Here is an 18,775-nt window from a genome sequence, read left to right as displayed (position 1 = left end):
TGGGTCTACTTCAGACATCTTGTTTCAGAGTGCCTATTTAGCCCGCCGTATCGTGCCCTTCTTATAAGAGCCGAAATGGCGTCCATTTCAAACGGTGTCTTGCGCGCGGTTGTGCGTGCGCTAGCGGATGTAGTATTGGGCGGAATATTGCGTTGCAACAGATTATGAGAAGTGATGCGGTAGCCGCAGCTGGGTGAGGAAGAATCCAGGTCATTTCAGTAGCTTTCTGTTTCACCATCTATTATAGCGATTGCCGGGCGACTGAGCGGAGAGTTTGAAAGTAGTTTAATTGTGTATTTGATTGTACTCAGGGGATTTTCTGAAAGGGGATACAGTGATCGCCATTTCAGCAGAATAAAAGCCACATACTGACAGCGGCACAAGCACAACAATGGCTCTGAAAAGAATTACCAAGGTAAGGAATAGCTCGCTAGCTTATTGCATTAGCTTATTTTATCCTCTAGGTTGTAGGCCTTTTCCTGTAAAATAACATTATGTAGTAATCCATTTTGGGCAAGCCAACGATGTATACAGAGTAATATAATATTTGAAAGGGTTTAGAGATACTGTGTGTTATTTTAGAATGTGGCAAAGCAGATATAAACTGTGTTTACGGGCCAGTGAGCTCGGAAGTTCGATGTAGCGGCATTAGCGAGGGTTTCACTGTTAACCTCGCTAGCATTAGCTTATGTTTGGTTACCCTGAGACAGCTGAATAGCCATCGAATATTAGCGAGCAGACCCAATGCCATATTAATGTAAAATCAAACTGTTATTTACCATATTTATCGTTTAACTAGTCAGCATACGAGTAACGATGGGTGGAGCAATTCATGTTTGTTAAACCCCATACCTAACAGGCCTAGATTCCTAGATTAAGCCATCATTTCGTAGGTTAGATCGCGAGTTCAGTATCCTTGTAGCTAGTGTTAGCGAACGCTAACATTACCTAAAAGCAACTTAGTCAGCTAGCCTAGCTTATACGAAGTGAATTTGTTGATTGCCTCCAGTTTCACCTCATCGATGAATAGCAGAGGCGGAAGCTTCGAGAATTCCTAAGTCCATTTAACAATAAAGTTAAAGAGTAAATATTTACTTCCTGTTAATATATGTAACTGGTTAGTTAAGTTTATGCTATCTTACTCGGCCTATTTCCTTGTTTTCCTGTTTGACTTCGGTAAGTTGGTTCTGTTAGCTAAGATCGTAACTCGTTCGTTACACGCAATCCGTCTGTAAAGAAATGTCGTATTAACATAGACGTCAAAAACCTTGCTTCTTGATTGTAAATGGTTTCGAGATTTAATGATGTTCATCTTGCAGTGCTGTTTTGGGAGAGCAAGTTCAACATGGTTAGCAAACTTGGCTAAAGTCATGCGTTCACATGTGTGTAGCCCAGGTTACCCATTTGCTAGTTTGTTACTTCAAAGGATTATATACATTTTGTGTAAGAACTCGTATCTGCCTTAATTTCGTTGCCATTCCTTACTGTTATTTTAATCACATGTGACTACTTTACTGAATCGTGTTGGGATACATGAGATGAATGCATCTCACTCTCCAGGCAACGAGAGAGTGCACATTTATAGATGAGGCTTGATTCGAGTCAAAGCCTGGTCTGATTTTTCGGCTTCTGTATATAGCCACACATTCTGGAAGCACGTGCGTAACGTTTTAATTCCAGCATTGTTGGGGGGCCGAATATCAGTATTCCTAAATTTCCCGCTCTACTTTGTAGAGGTTGGTTGCGGTACTTGCATGTGACTTTAGTAAACGACCACCGATGGGCTCGTTTGGTCTTAGAGGTTTTCGACCAACGTTGCTAACAAATACCACAGAAGGGACAGATTGTTAGTATAAGCGAGAACCAACTTCATACAAAATTCAGGTACCGAAATTGGCAGAAATAGCAGTAAAAACTTGTTCTATCAAATGATGTTCATATTACACAGAGTCATTTTTTGAAGAGTGAAGAGATTTGCTTTAGTCTGTTAAAAGGAAGAGTTTGGTCAAAACGTATAACACTTGGGTTCACGTTGCCAAAATAGCTTTTTTCGTACATGTTCATATGAGGATATACCTGTATGTTTAGCTGAGTGAATCCATTGTACTTGTTTGATAATATGCTTACATTTACATCCATCTGAAACATAGACTATAGCCTGAGCACCAGTTTCCCAGAAATGAAAGCATAATAAAATATTACACTCTCTTACAGGCTGTGTAACATTCGTATTTGCTTAATCATGCTGCACATGTACATTCAATGGCCAGTTTATTAGGTGCACCATGACCTTATTGTTTCTCTTACAGACAAGAAGTCGTATGGCAATATCTTGCTTCATTAACAAGTTACTTTTTGACTGAATGACAGAGTGGGCAAAACGTATTACTCGAGTAGTTTTGAGCACGATTTGATTGTTGATGCCAGGTGCATCAGTTCAGGTGTCACAGAGGTAGCTGACCTCCTGGTGTCTTTCACATACTGCGGCGTCTAAGGTTTACAGAGAACAGCGTGAAATAAAAATCCAGTCAGCAACAACCCGGCGGGCCAAAAACAGCTCTTGGATGAGAGAAGTCAGGAATTAATGGTGAGAGTCGTGTCAGCTAACAGACAGGCCTCAAGCAAGCCAATAACAGTGCAGAAGGACAGGTGAATGCAAGTGAGACATCTCATGAACACAGCTCATATGCCCCTGTCACAGACAGGCCGTAGCAGCAGACAGCCACACTAGGTTCCCATTTTGTTTTTGTCTGTCTGCGTTCCCAGTCTGAATCAAGTAAAAGCAGCCTGACAGACTGTGTGAAGACCAGCACCGGACAGTCAAGGAATGGAAAAACATAGACCAGTCTTATAAATCACAGGTCCTGTGGTGTTGGGCTGACGATAGTGTTAGCGGTGTATGTTCCTGTGTCAAAAGAACAGGCTGTAGGTGTTAAGGTTCGGGGAAGGTTTTTCTGGCACTGCAGGTCCGTCAACACCAACCCAATAATATTTGAACGCCACTGCCCGTCTGAACATGGTTACTGACCATTTGAAGAATGATTTCAAGAACGTGACGGTGGGTTCATGTGAGTTCATGTGACTGTTTTCAGACCTCCACTCAGTAGAGTATATAGCGGATGATATGAAACAGGTTGTTTGTAACGGGAATGTACTGTCATGCAGTCTGCAGCAACTGCTTGATGGCCTTGGGTCAACGCGGACCAACATCTCTGTCCTCTCTGGGAAACATCCGCTCTCTTGTATAATCCACACTCCAAAGAATTCAGGCTGGAGACAGATGCAGGTAGGAGAGAAATGCCTATTTTAGTGATTTATAAGGCTTCTGTACATGAAGCGAGTCTGAAGAAAGGGCTAATATAGGAGGAAATCAAAATGCACCGTTGTCTGTTTAGCAGTACAAAATGCGGATGGGAAATGGGAACAAGACTCTGTAATAACTTGTGAAGAGGTCCCGCAAAACAGCATCTCCCGTTTTCCGCTAATTCTAAGCAGGCTCAGCGAAGTGTCGGAAAAACGAGGCTTTGGTCAGACGAGGAGGTTAGACTTTTACTCAGCACATGGAAATGACACAAAGACGAGACCAGAGGATTGAAAAGTAGAAAAAAGGCTGTCTGAGCATGATAAATGAGAGGGAAGGACTTCAGTACGTTGGCCACCATGGACACCTCTTTAAATGATTTCTGTTGGGGGGGTGTATAACTCTTACCAGACTGTTCACCATGTCAGGCCAATGGAGTATTTCCCTCTGCCTGAATGTATATACTTTAGATCCTGTGTTGGATTTAAGTGCGACAGTGTCTTGAAAAACATTGTAGACCTGTGCCGTCGAGGAATTCTCTAAGAATGAGCTAAATGTGACCCGCTGTAGTGGTATCAGAAAGAATTGTAATTTAAACCTTTTCCTCGACAGAGGAAACTGGACCAATACAGAGCCAGATCCCCATAAAGCAGAATCTGATTCCGACGAGCAGTGATGAATGATGCTGGAATGAACGCGGAAACGGGCGTTTGTCTATTGCGCGGATGCCTTGATGCCATACGGTGTTTTTACATACATGTTAATTATGGAAACTGTTGTGCTCAGAGAGGGATGTCAGAAGAACAGTCCACATCATTCATGCCATGTTTGGTTTTCTGTGTTATCTGATCGTTTAAATTTGTTTACATTTGGCTGCATTTGTGATGGCGTTAGATCAGGCTTGACAGTCGTGACGTCTCTGGTACCAGTGTCTGGGAAGCAGAGCCGCGACTGGGTAGAAATGACCCTTACTGATACTGATCAGTATAGATTCATACTTTCAACACCTGAATAATAAATGTTTAAATGAGTTACATAAGCTCTACAGAATAGTGGCATGTTAATAATTTATGCCTGAAATATGAATTTGTATATATATATTTTTTTAGTTAAGAAAGGAAGAAGATATCTTATCACTTCTGATGGTGAAATGGCTCAATACAGTTGGAAATTGGAAAATGATCATTTAATTTTTGTAACCAAATGTCAAACGTTTTTTTTCAGCTGAATAATTTCACGTGAATGTCAGTTCTTTACCTTCGGACGCTTAAGAATTAATTAGTGTGTGTGTGTTTTTTTTTGCTGAATTGTCCAAACTCGTCTTTGTAATTACGGTTCCTGGGAAGTAAGCTTTGATATGTTTGAACTGAACTGCCATTAACGGGGAATGAATTGTAGGTCTCTGGTGAAATAACACAGTTTGAATCTTTCTCTCCAGGAACTGAATGATTTAGCACGTGACCCTCCAGCACAGTGTTCTGCAGGACCTGTAGGAGATGACAGTAAGTAGACATCAAACATATACATGTTCAATTATTTTATTTTTTTTTCCCCCCCCACTGCCACCTACACTGATAAATATATCACTGAGTCCGTATTTCTCCATGAGTCCAAGGTTTGCAATAGCCGTGTGATCCAGTTATGTTCAGAGCGCAGCTGTTTGTCAGAATGGCACAGAGTCAGTTCAGGTTCCGGTACTTCTGGGTGAGTGTGTTCTTATTACCTGTGTTGGTAAGGTTAGGATGAGGTGACGAGGGTGAGATCTGTAAAATTGTTAAAGGAGTAGACATGTCTTTGGCTCAAGGCGTTGTATCGGAGTGAATCACCCCTGGTAGAAAAGGCTGCTGCCCAAATTTAAAACGAGGGAGGAACATTTGTCTACCTGAGATCCTCTTGGTCTTACTCCTGCAGAATTTGGCAGTTTCCCCACTATGTTTGGCAGGACCAGATTTTTCAGTCCTGTTTCCAGTGCCACATAAAGCATGTATGAATTCACCTCACTTGGAATAGCCTAGATAGTGATAGAGTTACAGATATCATTCCAAACATTTCTTTTTCTTTGTGCAGTGGTGACTGACAGGTATTATCAAAAGCGGAAACTCTACATTTTTTCCCCGTATCACCAATGTATTGTTCCTTGTGTTTTGGAAAAAAAAGACCATACAGTAGTTCTCTGTTTTTGTTGGTTTTATGAGAGCATATTTCATCATTCAAGTGTTTGTCTCCTTTTGTTGATATCTATCATATCTTGATAGTTACACCATGTGGGGACTTAACTGTCACACTGTCCTTGTCCTGTTGTAGTGTGAGAGAACACCTGTAAGATTGTTAATGGAAGAAGTATGCAAGTAAATATCAGGCGAAACAGAAAATGAAGCAAACATCTGAGTACATGCTTCCACTGGTTGCGATTGTGTTAAACAGGTTTAATGCTGGGTTTAAAAAGGTGCGCAGTCGAAAGAGCAAACATATTTAGAGAACATATTTACATATTTAACACTCTCTCTCTCTCTCCCCTTTCTTATTTCAGCGTTTCACTGGCAGGCGACAATAATGGGACCAGTAAGTGAAAGTTTCCTCTTTGCTGTCATTGTTTTAACGCTGGTAAAACTCATTGCCTTTCAATGACCTCGTTCGTATCTGTTCATGACAGAATGACAGCCCTTACCAAGGTGGCGTCTTCTTCTTGACCATTCACTTCCCCACTGATTATCCTTTCAAACCGCCAAAGGTGAGATCCCGAGATTCAGCGGCTCTAAATGCTCATTTACGCGGTTGTTGTCCAGAAACATAACTGGGAGATGTTGCTTAACTACCAACCATCATCTAGTGATGTACAGAGAGATGGAGAGCGTATTTAATCTAGAATCAGTGCTATTTGACTGATAGGCTTCTGCTTTCGATTTCTCTGTGAGGGTGATGCTCTCTAGTCCTAATTATCACATGTTATGATTTAATTTTCAACACTTCCTTTTTTCTTATTTTTTATTTTCATGGTAACATCCGCAAGCTCAAATATGGATGGTAAGAAAAAAACAAAACAAAACAAAAGAAAACGATGGTTCCTTAGGGGTAAAAAAGACAAGTTGAAATGTCTGTTTTGAAGTTAGTACACAGATTCGTTTGTTTAATAAGATGTTTGTTAAATTTTGCTGTCAATTCAGATTGGTCTATTACTGAAACATGATGAACATATTCCCAGCGTGAAATGGTGTTTCCATAGCTTGTGGCTTTGAAAACATGAATAACATAACGTTTTGGTGGTTTGTTTTTGATCTAAACGCGTGTTTGTGTTTCTCTTGCCATCTTTGTATTGATCACCGTTTAGGTTGCATTTACCACAAGAATCTACCACCCAAATATCAACAGCAATGGCAGTATCTGTCTTGACATCTTACGGTCGCAGTGGTCACCAGCACTTACTATCTCCAAAGGTGAGTCGCTCATTCAAAACGTGACCGTGCCGTGAGTTTAGCATAAGATTCCTTGTCCTGTTTATAAGATTGTTAGAAGATAAACAATAAGATACAGAAAGAGATGCAGAATTACGGTCTGCATTACTGACTGCGTAATCTAGATCATCTAATGGTCGATCATCTAGATCAGACAGTTACCCTAAACATGCGAAATAACGGTAGCTGAATTGTTTTAAAGACAGATCACAGAGGAGCGTTAATTTGGCCTTTGAGGGGATGGTTCACTCGTTTGTTTTTGTTTTTTTTTTCCCCACCATTGTATTTGTGGGTTCAGACCAGTCTGTACATGGAGGTGTGATGCATGTCATTGACTTTGATAGCTGAGTTTGGTAAACATTAGCGTCCTCATCTAAAAACAGTGGAACCATATGAGTTCACATTATCCTAACAAGGCTTTCATGCCAGAATTCTCCACCCAGTCATGTCACTGACGGTCAGAATCAGAAATGATACTTTAAGATGTGACATTGGACAAGTGTCTCAATTCAGAGTAGAGAGCTTGCTTTTTGTCTGATTGGCTGAAACTTTTGACACATGTTTGATACCCTGTGATACAACAAAGCCTAATAAACACACACACACACATACACGTTATCTTACGTATGACACACAAGTGTAATAGGTCTTCGAGTCTGCTTTAGTGGTGTCTGTGACGGAACACTGAAAAATGTGCATTGAAATAATCGACATTTTAAACTTGTGCAGTTAAGCATTGAATATCCGTTGTCCCTACACTGTCTCTCCCAGATCATTCTGTAATGACACAGTTAGCTTGAATAATTTGATTTTCAGATTAGGCTAGTGTGAGCAGCTGAATAAAGCATGTTAAAACTCTGCTATTAGAATATATGTAAGTTCCATTTATAGACTGTGTTATAAACTAAGGACGAAATGGTCAAGCCATCCCTCATGACTGAATACGTCCAGCCTCACTGTGGAGTAACAGGATTTTCAGTGTACAGTGTACTTCAGTGTACTTTAACAACACTTTACCCAACAACACAGAGTGAGGGAGTGCTCACGGCTTTTTCCACTATTTGCCCCAGTGCCACAAAGTTGTGCGTTGCTTCCTTTTAAAAAAGAAAACAAAAAGCTTAGATTTCTGCTTTTCAGTTTCCCATCACAGAAGTGTTTGTGTGTTGGGAATTTTCAAATTCGTTTTAAACTACTTTTCACACTTAACATTATGGCACTGTAGACTGTTATTGAATCAACTCTTTCCTTTCTCCTTTAAGAATAGAGACATTTAAAAAAAATTGAAAACTCAGTATATTATTCTCTGAAGAAGAATTATTTTAAAGGCTGTTTTGCTCAGCAATTAAACCTGAACATGTCCTAACAGCCATGTCATGCAGATGAGCAGTGTGTCTGGAGCCATTTTCACATATGCACTACGGACTATAAGCGCAGAATCAGGTTTGCATTATGTCCGAAGGTGCCCTTTCACACATGCAGCATGCAGCAGCAGATAGTCTGAGTCAAACACTTTCACACATACTTGCAATACCCCGTTTGGTTCAGGAGGGGGGTGGTGCCCGGGTGGAGCGTGCAGGAGGCAGGACAAGTACTCTGCAAAAATCGCACTGTTTTGTTTACAGCGCATCGAAAAAAAGCGGACGAGGCTATCGACTTTTGTCTGACGCTTTCGGCATCAGCCCTTATCGACAGAAGTTCCTGAATCTCATCATCTTTCCAGTTAGACATTTTTGTTGGGGTCTTCGTGTAAATGGCCCTTTTTCTTCACCCTTGAATGTTTTGTATTCTTCCAGTTTCGCGCCAGTCGCATGTTAGGAACGGCATTAACACGCCCACTTGCTTGCTGTGGATACTCCGGACTGTAATCAGCTCTATTCACACACAGACCCAAACGAAGAGAAAACGGAGTTTGAATTAGGGGGCTGGTAGAATAAACTCCGTTTAGAATCCGAGTCGACTGATTCGGACATTTCTGTTCACACATGCAGCCCCTCTGGTTAGAATCCCGATTATTTTAGAGTTGCAGTGCATGTGTCAAACAGGCTTGACTGGTTTAATTCAGAATAAATCAGAGGCATAGAGAAAAGTTGGAGAGCAGTAAGAGGGTCTACCCTTCACAACAGTGCAGCTCAGGCCTCAGAGCCGCAGGAGTGTGGCCCTCACAGACCACAGCACTACACACTGCCAAGCCTTCCACTCGTTTGGAGGTTGTGTCTTCTCCAAGTCAGATGTCTACATTTGACTTTAGCCGTGCACGTGTTTCATAGCCTGAGGGTCTACTTGTTCACGTTGTAGGTACATCTAGCACCTGAACATTCTTGAAATCTCCTAAATCGTTTGCCGCTCCACAGGCAAGAAAAGTTGAGGACTTTTATTTTGACAAGCTTGATTCTGTTTGTGTTCGTGGCATGAACTGTCCGTGGTGAATATTTTTTTAAGCGACTTGCGCCAAGAAAATGTGGAATGACAAATGAATATGTTCAAACAAACTCGGGTCTAATTTCTACATCAGATATACTTTGCTTAGAAGTCTTACACTGAAAGAGTCAGAGAAAAGTTCACCCCCCCCCCCCTCCTGTATCAGTTCATTAGCTCAGTGTTAGAGTCTTTGCGCTGTAGGCTTCAGAATAATGCTCTAATGTAGATCATACAACAGCCTTTGTCGATAGTCAGTTGGCTCTTTTAGCTTCTGGAATTTTCTATAGCTGATGTGATGAGTGGGTGTGGTAACTCCTGTCGTGATTGATTTTTTTATTTTTTTTTCCTTTTTTCTTTCTTTTTTATTTTTTTTTCTTCTCCCCCTCAGTCCTCCTGTCTATCTGCTCGCTGCTATGTGACCCAAACCCGGATGATCCACTAGTGCCTGAGATTGCCCGCATCTACAAAACAGACCGGGAAAAGTAAGTGGCCGTTGGGGTCATTGTTCCGTTTGAAAACATTGGTGTGTGTGTGTGTGTGTGTATCTGTCCTCGCAGGATCACCTTATCCGATCGGGACTCAGAGAACGTGTATGTCTCCCCACAGGTACAACAGAATAGCTCGGGAGTGGACACAAAAATACGCCATGTAGCTTTCGAGCCAGGCCACGGAAAACGGGCCTCTGTATCCAGGGGCAAGAGGCGCTTTGAACGAAAAGAGGAAAAGTCTCGTTGGTTTCAATTGGAGTGCTTTCTTTGAGCCACAGCTCCCCTTCCTCCAACCCTCTGCACATGCCCCCCTTTTCCCCACCTCCCACACACACACACACACACACACACAAACATATACACACACACACTCTCTCCAGCTGCCATGTTCTACATGTTTCAGATAACAAATCATATCCCCCTCAGACTCTTTTTGCCTCTGTCTGTCACTGTCTCCACCAATGACGGGGCCACTCGAGATGTTTAATTTGATAAAATGCATTCCTTGTCATTTTTTTTTTAGAATCCAGAGGGTAGTGTATCTCTATCACTTTTACATTGGTGTTTTTTTTTTTTTTTTGTCTTTTTTCCTGATTGCTTCTCCCCCTTGAGCTTCCAGCTGTCCTGTAAGGTCGTGAAGGGGGAAGAGGTGGTGGGGCCCGGGAATAACAACAACAAAAAATTGTGTCTGAACCTCAGAAGGATTTTTTTTCCTGTCTTTTTTTTTTTTTTTTTTTGGGGGGGGGGGGGGGGGGTTTAACTTACCATCCTCACTTTAAGATTATAAACATTCAGCCTTCAGTCTGGAAAAGCACTGAAGGACTTTTTTTCGCAAAGAGCTGACCAAGAACTCTCTCTTAGGCCACACCATACTTTACACAGTTAGTGAAATTCTAGTCCAGGACCTCTCTCTGCCCTCTACCCACTATCTCAGTTACATTCGGCCATCGTTGACTAAGACGCTGTCATCACTCCCAGTTACTCTGTCTCTCTCTTTCTCTCTTTTTCTCTCTTATTCTCTCTCTCTGTCTCTTTCTTTCTTTTTTCTTTCTTTCTGTCTCTCGTTCTCTCTCTCTCTCTCTCCCGCTCTGTCTCTCTTTCTTTCTGGAGTGCTGGACTTAAAAACATAAATTCCCAACAGACAAACTTCTGTATATTTAATTACCTGAAAGCTCATCGAGCTTGTGTGTTGATTAAACTGTGTAATAAAAATGATTACTAAATCCACTGTGTTACCTTTTTTTTCTTTTACTCCTCTCATGGTTTAAGGGCATGTCGAATTGTCCAGAAATCACATCATATCTTCTGAGTCAGTACTAAAAAGAAAACAGTGCAATTTTGGCTTTTGACACCAGAATGCATTATACAAAATTTAGAAAATGATATATGAATTGGTCAGTTTTGGTGGTTGGTGTTATATGAGCTGTATAAGAATATTTACAAACACTACAACACAGTAGACTCTGAGTTTATCGTATGTCTTGAATTGCAGAGGAAATTAAATACAGTGAATAGTGTGATGTGTTGTTTGTTTGTTTTGATGTCTTCCAGTACAGAAGCTGACTGAAAATGAACAAATTTAGTTACCGCGAAAAAGAACAAGACCTAGTCTTTCTCCAGAAATATTTCAAATGCAACAGAAGTTCAGAAAAATCCAGATCAATTTAAATGAACTCTGACCATTTCTGTCTCAGGTCGGTCTGTAAATAACTGAGTATATAGTTAATTTTTTTCAGGAAATATTTCACATTTTGACTCACCAATTGTACTTGTAAAAACACAGAATTTATGCCAGGGAAACCTTTGAAAGCAACTAGTTCATTTCCCGCTATGCCTATGCCCTGTAAGTCTGCTGGCGACCGCTAGATGGAGCTCAATACTAACATTAGCTTGAGTTTAATCTTATCAGTCTCACAGACTGAAACGATTTCTTTATCCTCTTTTTGTGTCTCACACAAATCAGTTGTTTAAGCGCAACTCTTTAATATGTATCTTGTTACTCAATCTCGTCTTTTATTTTTCTGCGACAGATTGCATAGTAATTGCTGTATTGTTTCAGTCCTAAACACTTTAAATTCTTTCTTCATTGGAATTATCATATCAGTGCCTTCTTTTCAGACATTTGTATGAAAACCTGGTTCTAGTCCATTAATTCTGAAGTAGCTTCCACCCTTTACTCCTCTCTCCTTCATTTGCACCACACCTCATTAAAAGTGGATGGACTCAGTAGTCACTGCTGTTTGCTTATACCATGTGCTTAAGAAGGTGAAGTCAGCCAGAAAAGACACAGGTCAAGAAGTCATGAGTTTTAGAGTGTGGCCAACTGTTTTTCTTTTTCTTTCTTTTTTTTTCACTGTAATCACAAACACGCCTGATTCATCTCAGTGAGTAATCATAAAGCCGTCGATTAGTTGAGTCAGAAGTGACTATTTTAGAAGAACCGGTCTGGTGAGGGTTACCAAGTTTTTACAAACAATGCCCATGGCAACAGGGCTCAGGTATACCCATGCAGTAACATGGTGTGACTCACCCCTACATCTCTCTCTCTATCTCTCTCACACACACACACACACACACACACACATGCTTACACTCACTCAGCTGCTGGGTCAGTGAGAGACAGCCGAAACCTTTGGCTGGCTCCGCCTGTCAGGAGGCTTTACGCAGCCTGCCATATGCTCTTGGGAGCCCATCGAGAGTCCAAGCATGCCCCAAAATCCATCCACCATGGGGGGAGGGGAACGAGAGAGAGAACCAAAGCCAATATGCCAAGCTAGAAAGAGAATTACAGAGAAGGGGGAGATTTTAGACCATCCAGAAGAATAAGAAACTGGATATTTTTTTAGAAGCAGTGAAAGGAGAGGTGTGCTGGAGGTGGGGGGAAGGGGGGGGGGTAGGGTGGGAGGAGAGTGTTGCCATGTTTGTTTGGAAAGCTTGCACGACTTGCAACATTCCACAGCGTCTGAAAAACTGGACATCTCTCTTTCTCCCCTCTACACCCCTCTCTCTATCCTTTCACACCCTCCCTCTCCCTTTTCCTCTCTCTCTCTCTCTCTCTCTCTCTCTCTCCTCACACACTTCCCTCCTCATTCTTTTTTTGGTTGTCTTTTGAGGCTCTCCTTTGGTGCTGGTCATGTGTGCAGTCAGAGAGAGAGAGGCCTTGTAACACTAATCCAAGCTCTCCCTCACCCCTCCATCACCACCGCCTCCACCACATACTACTGCCGGCTCTCCTCAAAAAGTGCCTATCCGTGTCGTCGCGCACAGAGAGAAAACAACAAAGAGCCGAGTGTGGCTGCAGCCCCCAGAGCTCAACGCGCCCACCCGAACGTCTCCTGTGTCACAGCGTGCTCTCTCTCTTTTTCTCTCTATCTTCAGAAGGAAAAAAACAGCCCATAGGTCTGCTTAGTCTGACTTTCCATTTTGTCCCGCGCATAAAAAAACGCATGCACGAGAGCGCAAATACTTATTTGCATATACTCAAACGTTCGTCTACTACTCAGTCAACTCATTCAAATGAAAAGCCCGACTTCACATTTACTAACATTAAAAAAACGTTCAGTCATTATTAAGATAACATTATACACTACTGTTAAATGCTGCTGGAATAAATGCGCTAGAAAACATTAAGTATTGAAAAGAACGGAAAGAACTGAATAACTGAAGTAACAAAAAACTTTAATGTTTGATCAGGAAAAGTTTTGCTTGTGTTCAGGTTTGTGTGTCTGTTGTAGAGGGACCTTCAATTCAACGCCAATTTATTGACTGGGTAAAGACATAATCCTCCTGCTGTATGCCTACGGAAAAAACGTATGGTCGTTGCCTCTGTGGGTATAGGGTATATGCTTGTTATGACGGATTCGCCGGTGCAAAACACCAGATACTGAGGGACAGCATTTTCCGCTCATATCTAAATTAATTTGTATAGATAAATACACCAGTGGAAGGAGGTATACAGCCCACAATGAGACATCAAAATTATTTTATAACCGACTTGAGGCGCGCAGATAGCCTACAGTTCTATCTTGATGTAATTAGGGGAATTAAGAATGGAAAAGCGGTGTGTCAGCACTTAGCAAATAAATTGAGGTATTGTTTTAAAAGCAATTTAGACCTCAGTAGTTGTGTTACAAGACCGTGCGACTCATCTATATCTCAGTGAGAGAGAGAGAGAGAGAGAGAGAGAGAGAGAGAGAGAGAGATGCCGGGGGTCAATAGCAGGAATGTGGACACGCAGGGATCAGACAGGAAGAATGTGGTCAGTTTTGTCACTGAAACAGATGCAGCCCTGGTCTTAAATGAAAAGGTTTTAGGATTTTCGACTTTCGACGATTCTTTCGACACACTTTTCTGAAATAATCAGACACCCGCATTTGTGTTGCAAAAGTTAAAAGATGTCGTCATCGTGTAGACGCCAAATCGACTTTTTGCCAATGACTATTGGCAAAAATGTTGTGCTCCCCTCCCCCTTCTTGGCTCGGGAGCTTAAGAGTTGGAGGAAAGTGGCCACAGAGAGCGGCCGGCCACCCCGGCATGGAAAAACGCAAAAAACGAAGAGGATTGACTGCTTAATGTAAGATGTGGTGAAGCCAAACACTCAGCAGGAACCATGGAGAGACCCACAGGATTATGAAGCAATGCGTGTCCAATTTATTCACGCTAGCGCGTCGTGAGAGATTAGATGTCACCATTGTACATTGATTATAACAGGCCAACGTGCGTGTCTACCCCCGGACATCAAGTCATGTTTGTAGTAAAAATAAATAAATAGATTAAAACAAAAAGAGACGAAAAAAATGCTCTGTCGACATTATCAGCATCATACAATCAAAATCTTTTGGCGTTCTGCTGTGGGGTTATCTGAGATATTTCTGATTAATACAGAATGATTAGGGTTACATATTTCTATCTTCATTCAGTAGCCAGACATGGGTACAACAAATTGCAAATTAATTAATTAGACTTTTCTTATAGCACATGTTAAATAACCGAATTAGATTTGCATCAAATCCCTAATATACTCAGAAACTTTTGTTTACCTATATTGTTTTTGCATGTCACGATTTATCTAATCATATTCTAATCACACCTATTTGCATATCTTTAGATAAACAAGTTTGCAATGTGTTATTTAAAAGGCATAATCCTTTTTGTGAAATCGAAACTAATCCAAAGCAGGACTGTATCTGATTGTACGCTTGTTAAAAGGGTCCAAACTATCACAAAATTGGCCCAATAACACTACACCAACAGTTTGTCCCCAGCCTAAGAATTTAGGTCTTTATTTATTAACAGCATCACAGTGTCCGGGACACCGTGACGGAAGCACTCTGGTCGCACGAGCAGCCCAGTATAGCCCACGGGTTACTCAAGGTCTTTTACGTAGACAACAAAATGTACACTGATTGATTGCCCATTATTATTTGCACAACCCAGTGTCACAAAAATAATTTCTGATCTATACAACGCCCTCATAACATTTTGACAAACATGTTACTATCTGTGAGTATCAGTGTATTAAATCACATTTCGTTGACAGAACGCACACACAAATCGGCAACCGCCATTCAGTATGTTTTGAAGTAACACAGTGTAAAATTAGGTCAGTATACGACGGTAACGTTTACAAAATAAGGTAGACTAATGTAGGCTGTGTTTCGGTGAGCTGGTATTTGTGTGCGTGGAGGAAGGTTGGCTGCAACTGCTAGTACAGAACACCCCCTCCCTTCTCTCTGTCTTCTACCCGCGCTCGAGCTGCCGCGTTATTTTCCAGCTCGGAGCCTCAAACCGCACGGCTCGATCGATTCGCATTGATTGTCCCTGACGAGCTGCTCCACTTTCTAGCCAATGTCAGCCCGTCTGCGATCGGGAAGGAGAGAAATGAAGGAAAATCTCTGCCGCCCTGGCGGTGTCATTTCCACACACTTCGGTTGGCCGCCTGCCAGCAGACAGGACATTCAAAAGAGGTGGAGTGGACTCTCCGTGTTGACCAAGAAGAGGAGCTGAGAGCAACGGTTACGTATGGCAGGCAGAGGCAGCGGATGACCACAGCCAGACCATGTTTACACACAATGAATATTTGACTTGTGAAAAATAAAAGATTTCCTTTCACCCTCCTTCATCATTAATATATTAAAAGTGTAACATTTATGCTAAATAATAAGGAAGTTATCGTGATTATAAAATACGTACAAAGCACAAATCAAAATCCATTGTATAAAATAGTAATATTCTACCATTTTGTTAGCATGTACAGGCCAATTAGAACCATACTCTGCTATGTTAATCGGTCTAACCGAGCAAATAGTAGTTTCGCAAAACCACACTGATTTTCAGAATCCTTTGGTATAATAAAAGTAATGTCCTTTAATTAAACGAATTTTCATAAAAGGCGTTGATTGTTGTATTATGTCCACACACTTTGCCCTGTACTGAAGACGTTCAGAATAATCCAGGGAAGTCCAGCGGTCTTGATATTGTTGAACTGCCAAATTCATTGTAAGCATGAATGTGTTAAAGGAAAGTTTAGTCTTAAAGAGGTATGACGAAATATCAACTTTCGCTCATACACAGAAAAATCATCGACTACAGAGCATAGGAAACCATCGTCGAGGGAAGCAGCGTCTGTGACACGCGTAACCGACACAATGCCTCTATACGCTTCTTTAATGAATATGTGTTTTTTTAAATAGTCGACACAAATGGTTCTGCTGCCTAAAATAGATTTATATTATAAACGTCTGGTGGCTAACAATGTCCTCAGAGACTTAATATTTAGTAAGTATTTTTCCTTCTCAATGTCTTGGAAAGTCCATTTCGGTTTTTACATGAAGCTCCAAAAATCTATGAAATGTGTTTGCATGTTCCTCTCCGCGAGCGGGGATGTAGAGGTGGGATTGCGAGAATTGAAAGGTTGGAGAGCCCACAAGCTCAGCTTCCGAGAAAGTACGTTTTGCAATAATTCCTGATATTGTTTCGCTAACAGCCGTCTCGGTCGTATGCTATGGTGATTCTGTGGCTGTAGAATAAGATTTTTCTTCCTTCTTTTTGACATCAATCTCTACGACAGGCTTGGAGACGGACCGCTTGGACACTCGAAGCCCTCCCCTCTGCCCGGATCTGCCTTGGTAGGTGCGAATAAAAAAGGGCCAGTGTTTGCAAATATGCAGGTACATTGAAGGAGGGGAATCATACTTTGTTGAAGTCGGCTCGAAGTTGGGATGTCATCTTCCTAACGATGAAGTAGACTGGAAGAGAGCAGGAGAATGGTTCTTCTCTATATTCTCAATCGTGCTGCTGCAGAACGTACGCTGGCACAGCAGAGACCCTGGTTTCAGATCATTGAGTCTAGACAAAAGGTATTTTTGTGCTTCCTTAACGTTAAATAAAATAAGGATTACCACACTTTAGCGTTTGTTCATATCTGGTGCTTAAGGATATTGGCTTTATGTTAAGAGACACGTTGATCACACTTCGATGAAGGTAATTTGCTCTTACCAAAATATATTTTAAAATGATTTGAGATTTGTAAAAAAACCCAAAACAAGAATGATCTTAAATCGCGAAATTTCGTCAGTTCTGTGAGCTCACAGCAAACAATGAAAGTATGGACTAAATTTTAATTCCTTATTAATGACATGACAAACTTGAAGCTCTCTTTGGAGGTCTCCGAGCAAAATCATGTCACTAAACATTGATGTCGATGACGTTTTACGATAGCGCTGCTGGTAACTACAGGTGGTCTTGTAGTTGCTGATATGTTATGGAACTGGAACTTTCGGTCGTCTGTCTACTGCACACCTGTACAAATCAACAATGCGCATGGTTTTAGAACAATGAATTTTACCAAATCGTTGCCATCTTTTTCATAATCCACTTTACTCCAAGGAAGCAGCAGCAGTTTCGTGTTAATTATATTTTCTGGTTACAATGGGGGCGTTGCGTGCTTTTCATTGTTGGTTTTAAGGGGATAAATCAGATAGAGCACGATGTCCCCTTGCTAGGGAGACTGAAAACGGGGATTTACGGCGAACCCCCGGTACTGCCGCAATCCTCGAATGACAGAGACGCTTACGAGGGGGAGGGGGTGTTTTGTGGTTTTGTTACTTGTAATTAGCTGCAGTGGCAAGTCGTGTTTTAAATTAGTTTAGTGATTATTCTAACTTAAAGTTCTGCGTCTATGAAATCGTTTTAGAAAGACGAGGGGCAGGTATGTGCTGCTATAAATTCTTGTCAACAGCCAAGTCCACAGAGGGTCTCGTGCGCAGTTAAGTGTGGTGTGTGTGTGTGTGTGTCTGTGTTAGCGCGCGTGCGTGCGTGTGTTTGTGTGTGAAATGGAGAGTACGGGAAAGCGAAGTAGTGAGAAAAAGGGGGTTGGGTAGAGATAGGTGTGTGTGTCTGCGGGCCCGCGAGTCTCAGGGGAGGCGTTGCGTTTGATTCCGCATTACCTGAACGAATAAATAACTGCCTTCGTGTCAAGTTATTGGTCGCTCAGGCGCGTCGGTTTTTACAATAGAGAGAGTTTACTTGAGCGGATCTTCAGAATTAAAAAAAAAGTTTTCGTTGTTTTGGATCAGAGTGGATTTTCATGGAAACTTAACGGCTGAGCATTGTGATATTTTTTCTCCGTTGTAAATTAAGATTGTACTTGTCAAAAGTTCCAGATGGAATGAAATGAAACGAAGTACACGCAAAGAACATTTTTTGTCACGATAAAATCGTGATGGCTGCTAACTTGAAACTTGGGACCGCAGCAGCTCAGGCAGTCAGACAGGGAGTGTTGCTAGTCCAGATCTCAGACAGGGTCGCCTGGGGATGTTAACTTAGTGCTGGATGTCTCGGTCCCTCCCTTGGCTGCTGCCGTTATACCCTGGAGCAAGGTACTTAACCCCAAGCTACTCCAAGGGGGTTATAAGACGGTACCCCTTTTTTCTCCTACATCTCACCCCTGAATGGTAGCCTTGAAAAAGTGTACTCAGTGTCCATACCGTGGTTAAATCAAGGTAGCCTTCAACCCCCCCCCCCCCCCCCCCCCCCCCCCAAACACACACGCACACACACAAAACTAGGACACCTTAATTTATGTTGCATTAAATACGTGTGTTGTGCTCAGTGCG

At 41.7% G+C, this 18,775-nt stretch overlaps 1 protein-coding gene across 1 annotated transcript; it reads left to right on the top strand.

The window, feature by feature from the left end:
* Window positions 1-204: 204 nt before the first annotated feature.
* On the top strand, window positions 205-10,378 carry LOC115818235 (ubiquitin-conjugating enzyme E2 D2-like). The gene is made up of 7 exons (XM_030781558.1): window positions 205-415; window positions 4,740-4,803; window positions 5,832-5,863; window positions 5,955-6,032; window positions 6,630-6,735; window positions 9,560-9,653; window positions 9,778-10,378. The coding sequence occupies exons 1-7, from the start codon at window positions 392-394 to the stop codon at window positions 9,821-9,823; spliced, it is 444 nt and encodes a 147-aa protein (XP_030637418.1). The 5' UTR covers window positions 205-391; the 3' UTR covers window positions 9,824-10,378.
* The last annotated feature ends 8,397 nt before the right edge of the window (window positions 10,379-18,775 follow it).

This window comes from Chanos chanos, chromosome 8 (assembly GCF_902362185.1).
Source record: "Chanos chanos chromosome 8, fChaCha1.1, whole genome shotgun sequence".
NCBI lineage: Eukaryota > Metazoa > Chordata > Actinopteri > Gonorynchiformes > Chanidae > Chanos > Chanos chanos.
The sequence above is the reverse complement of the archived record's forward strand: the minus strand, read 5'-3'. Positions and strand labels throughout refer to the sequence as shown.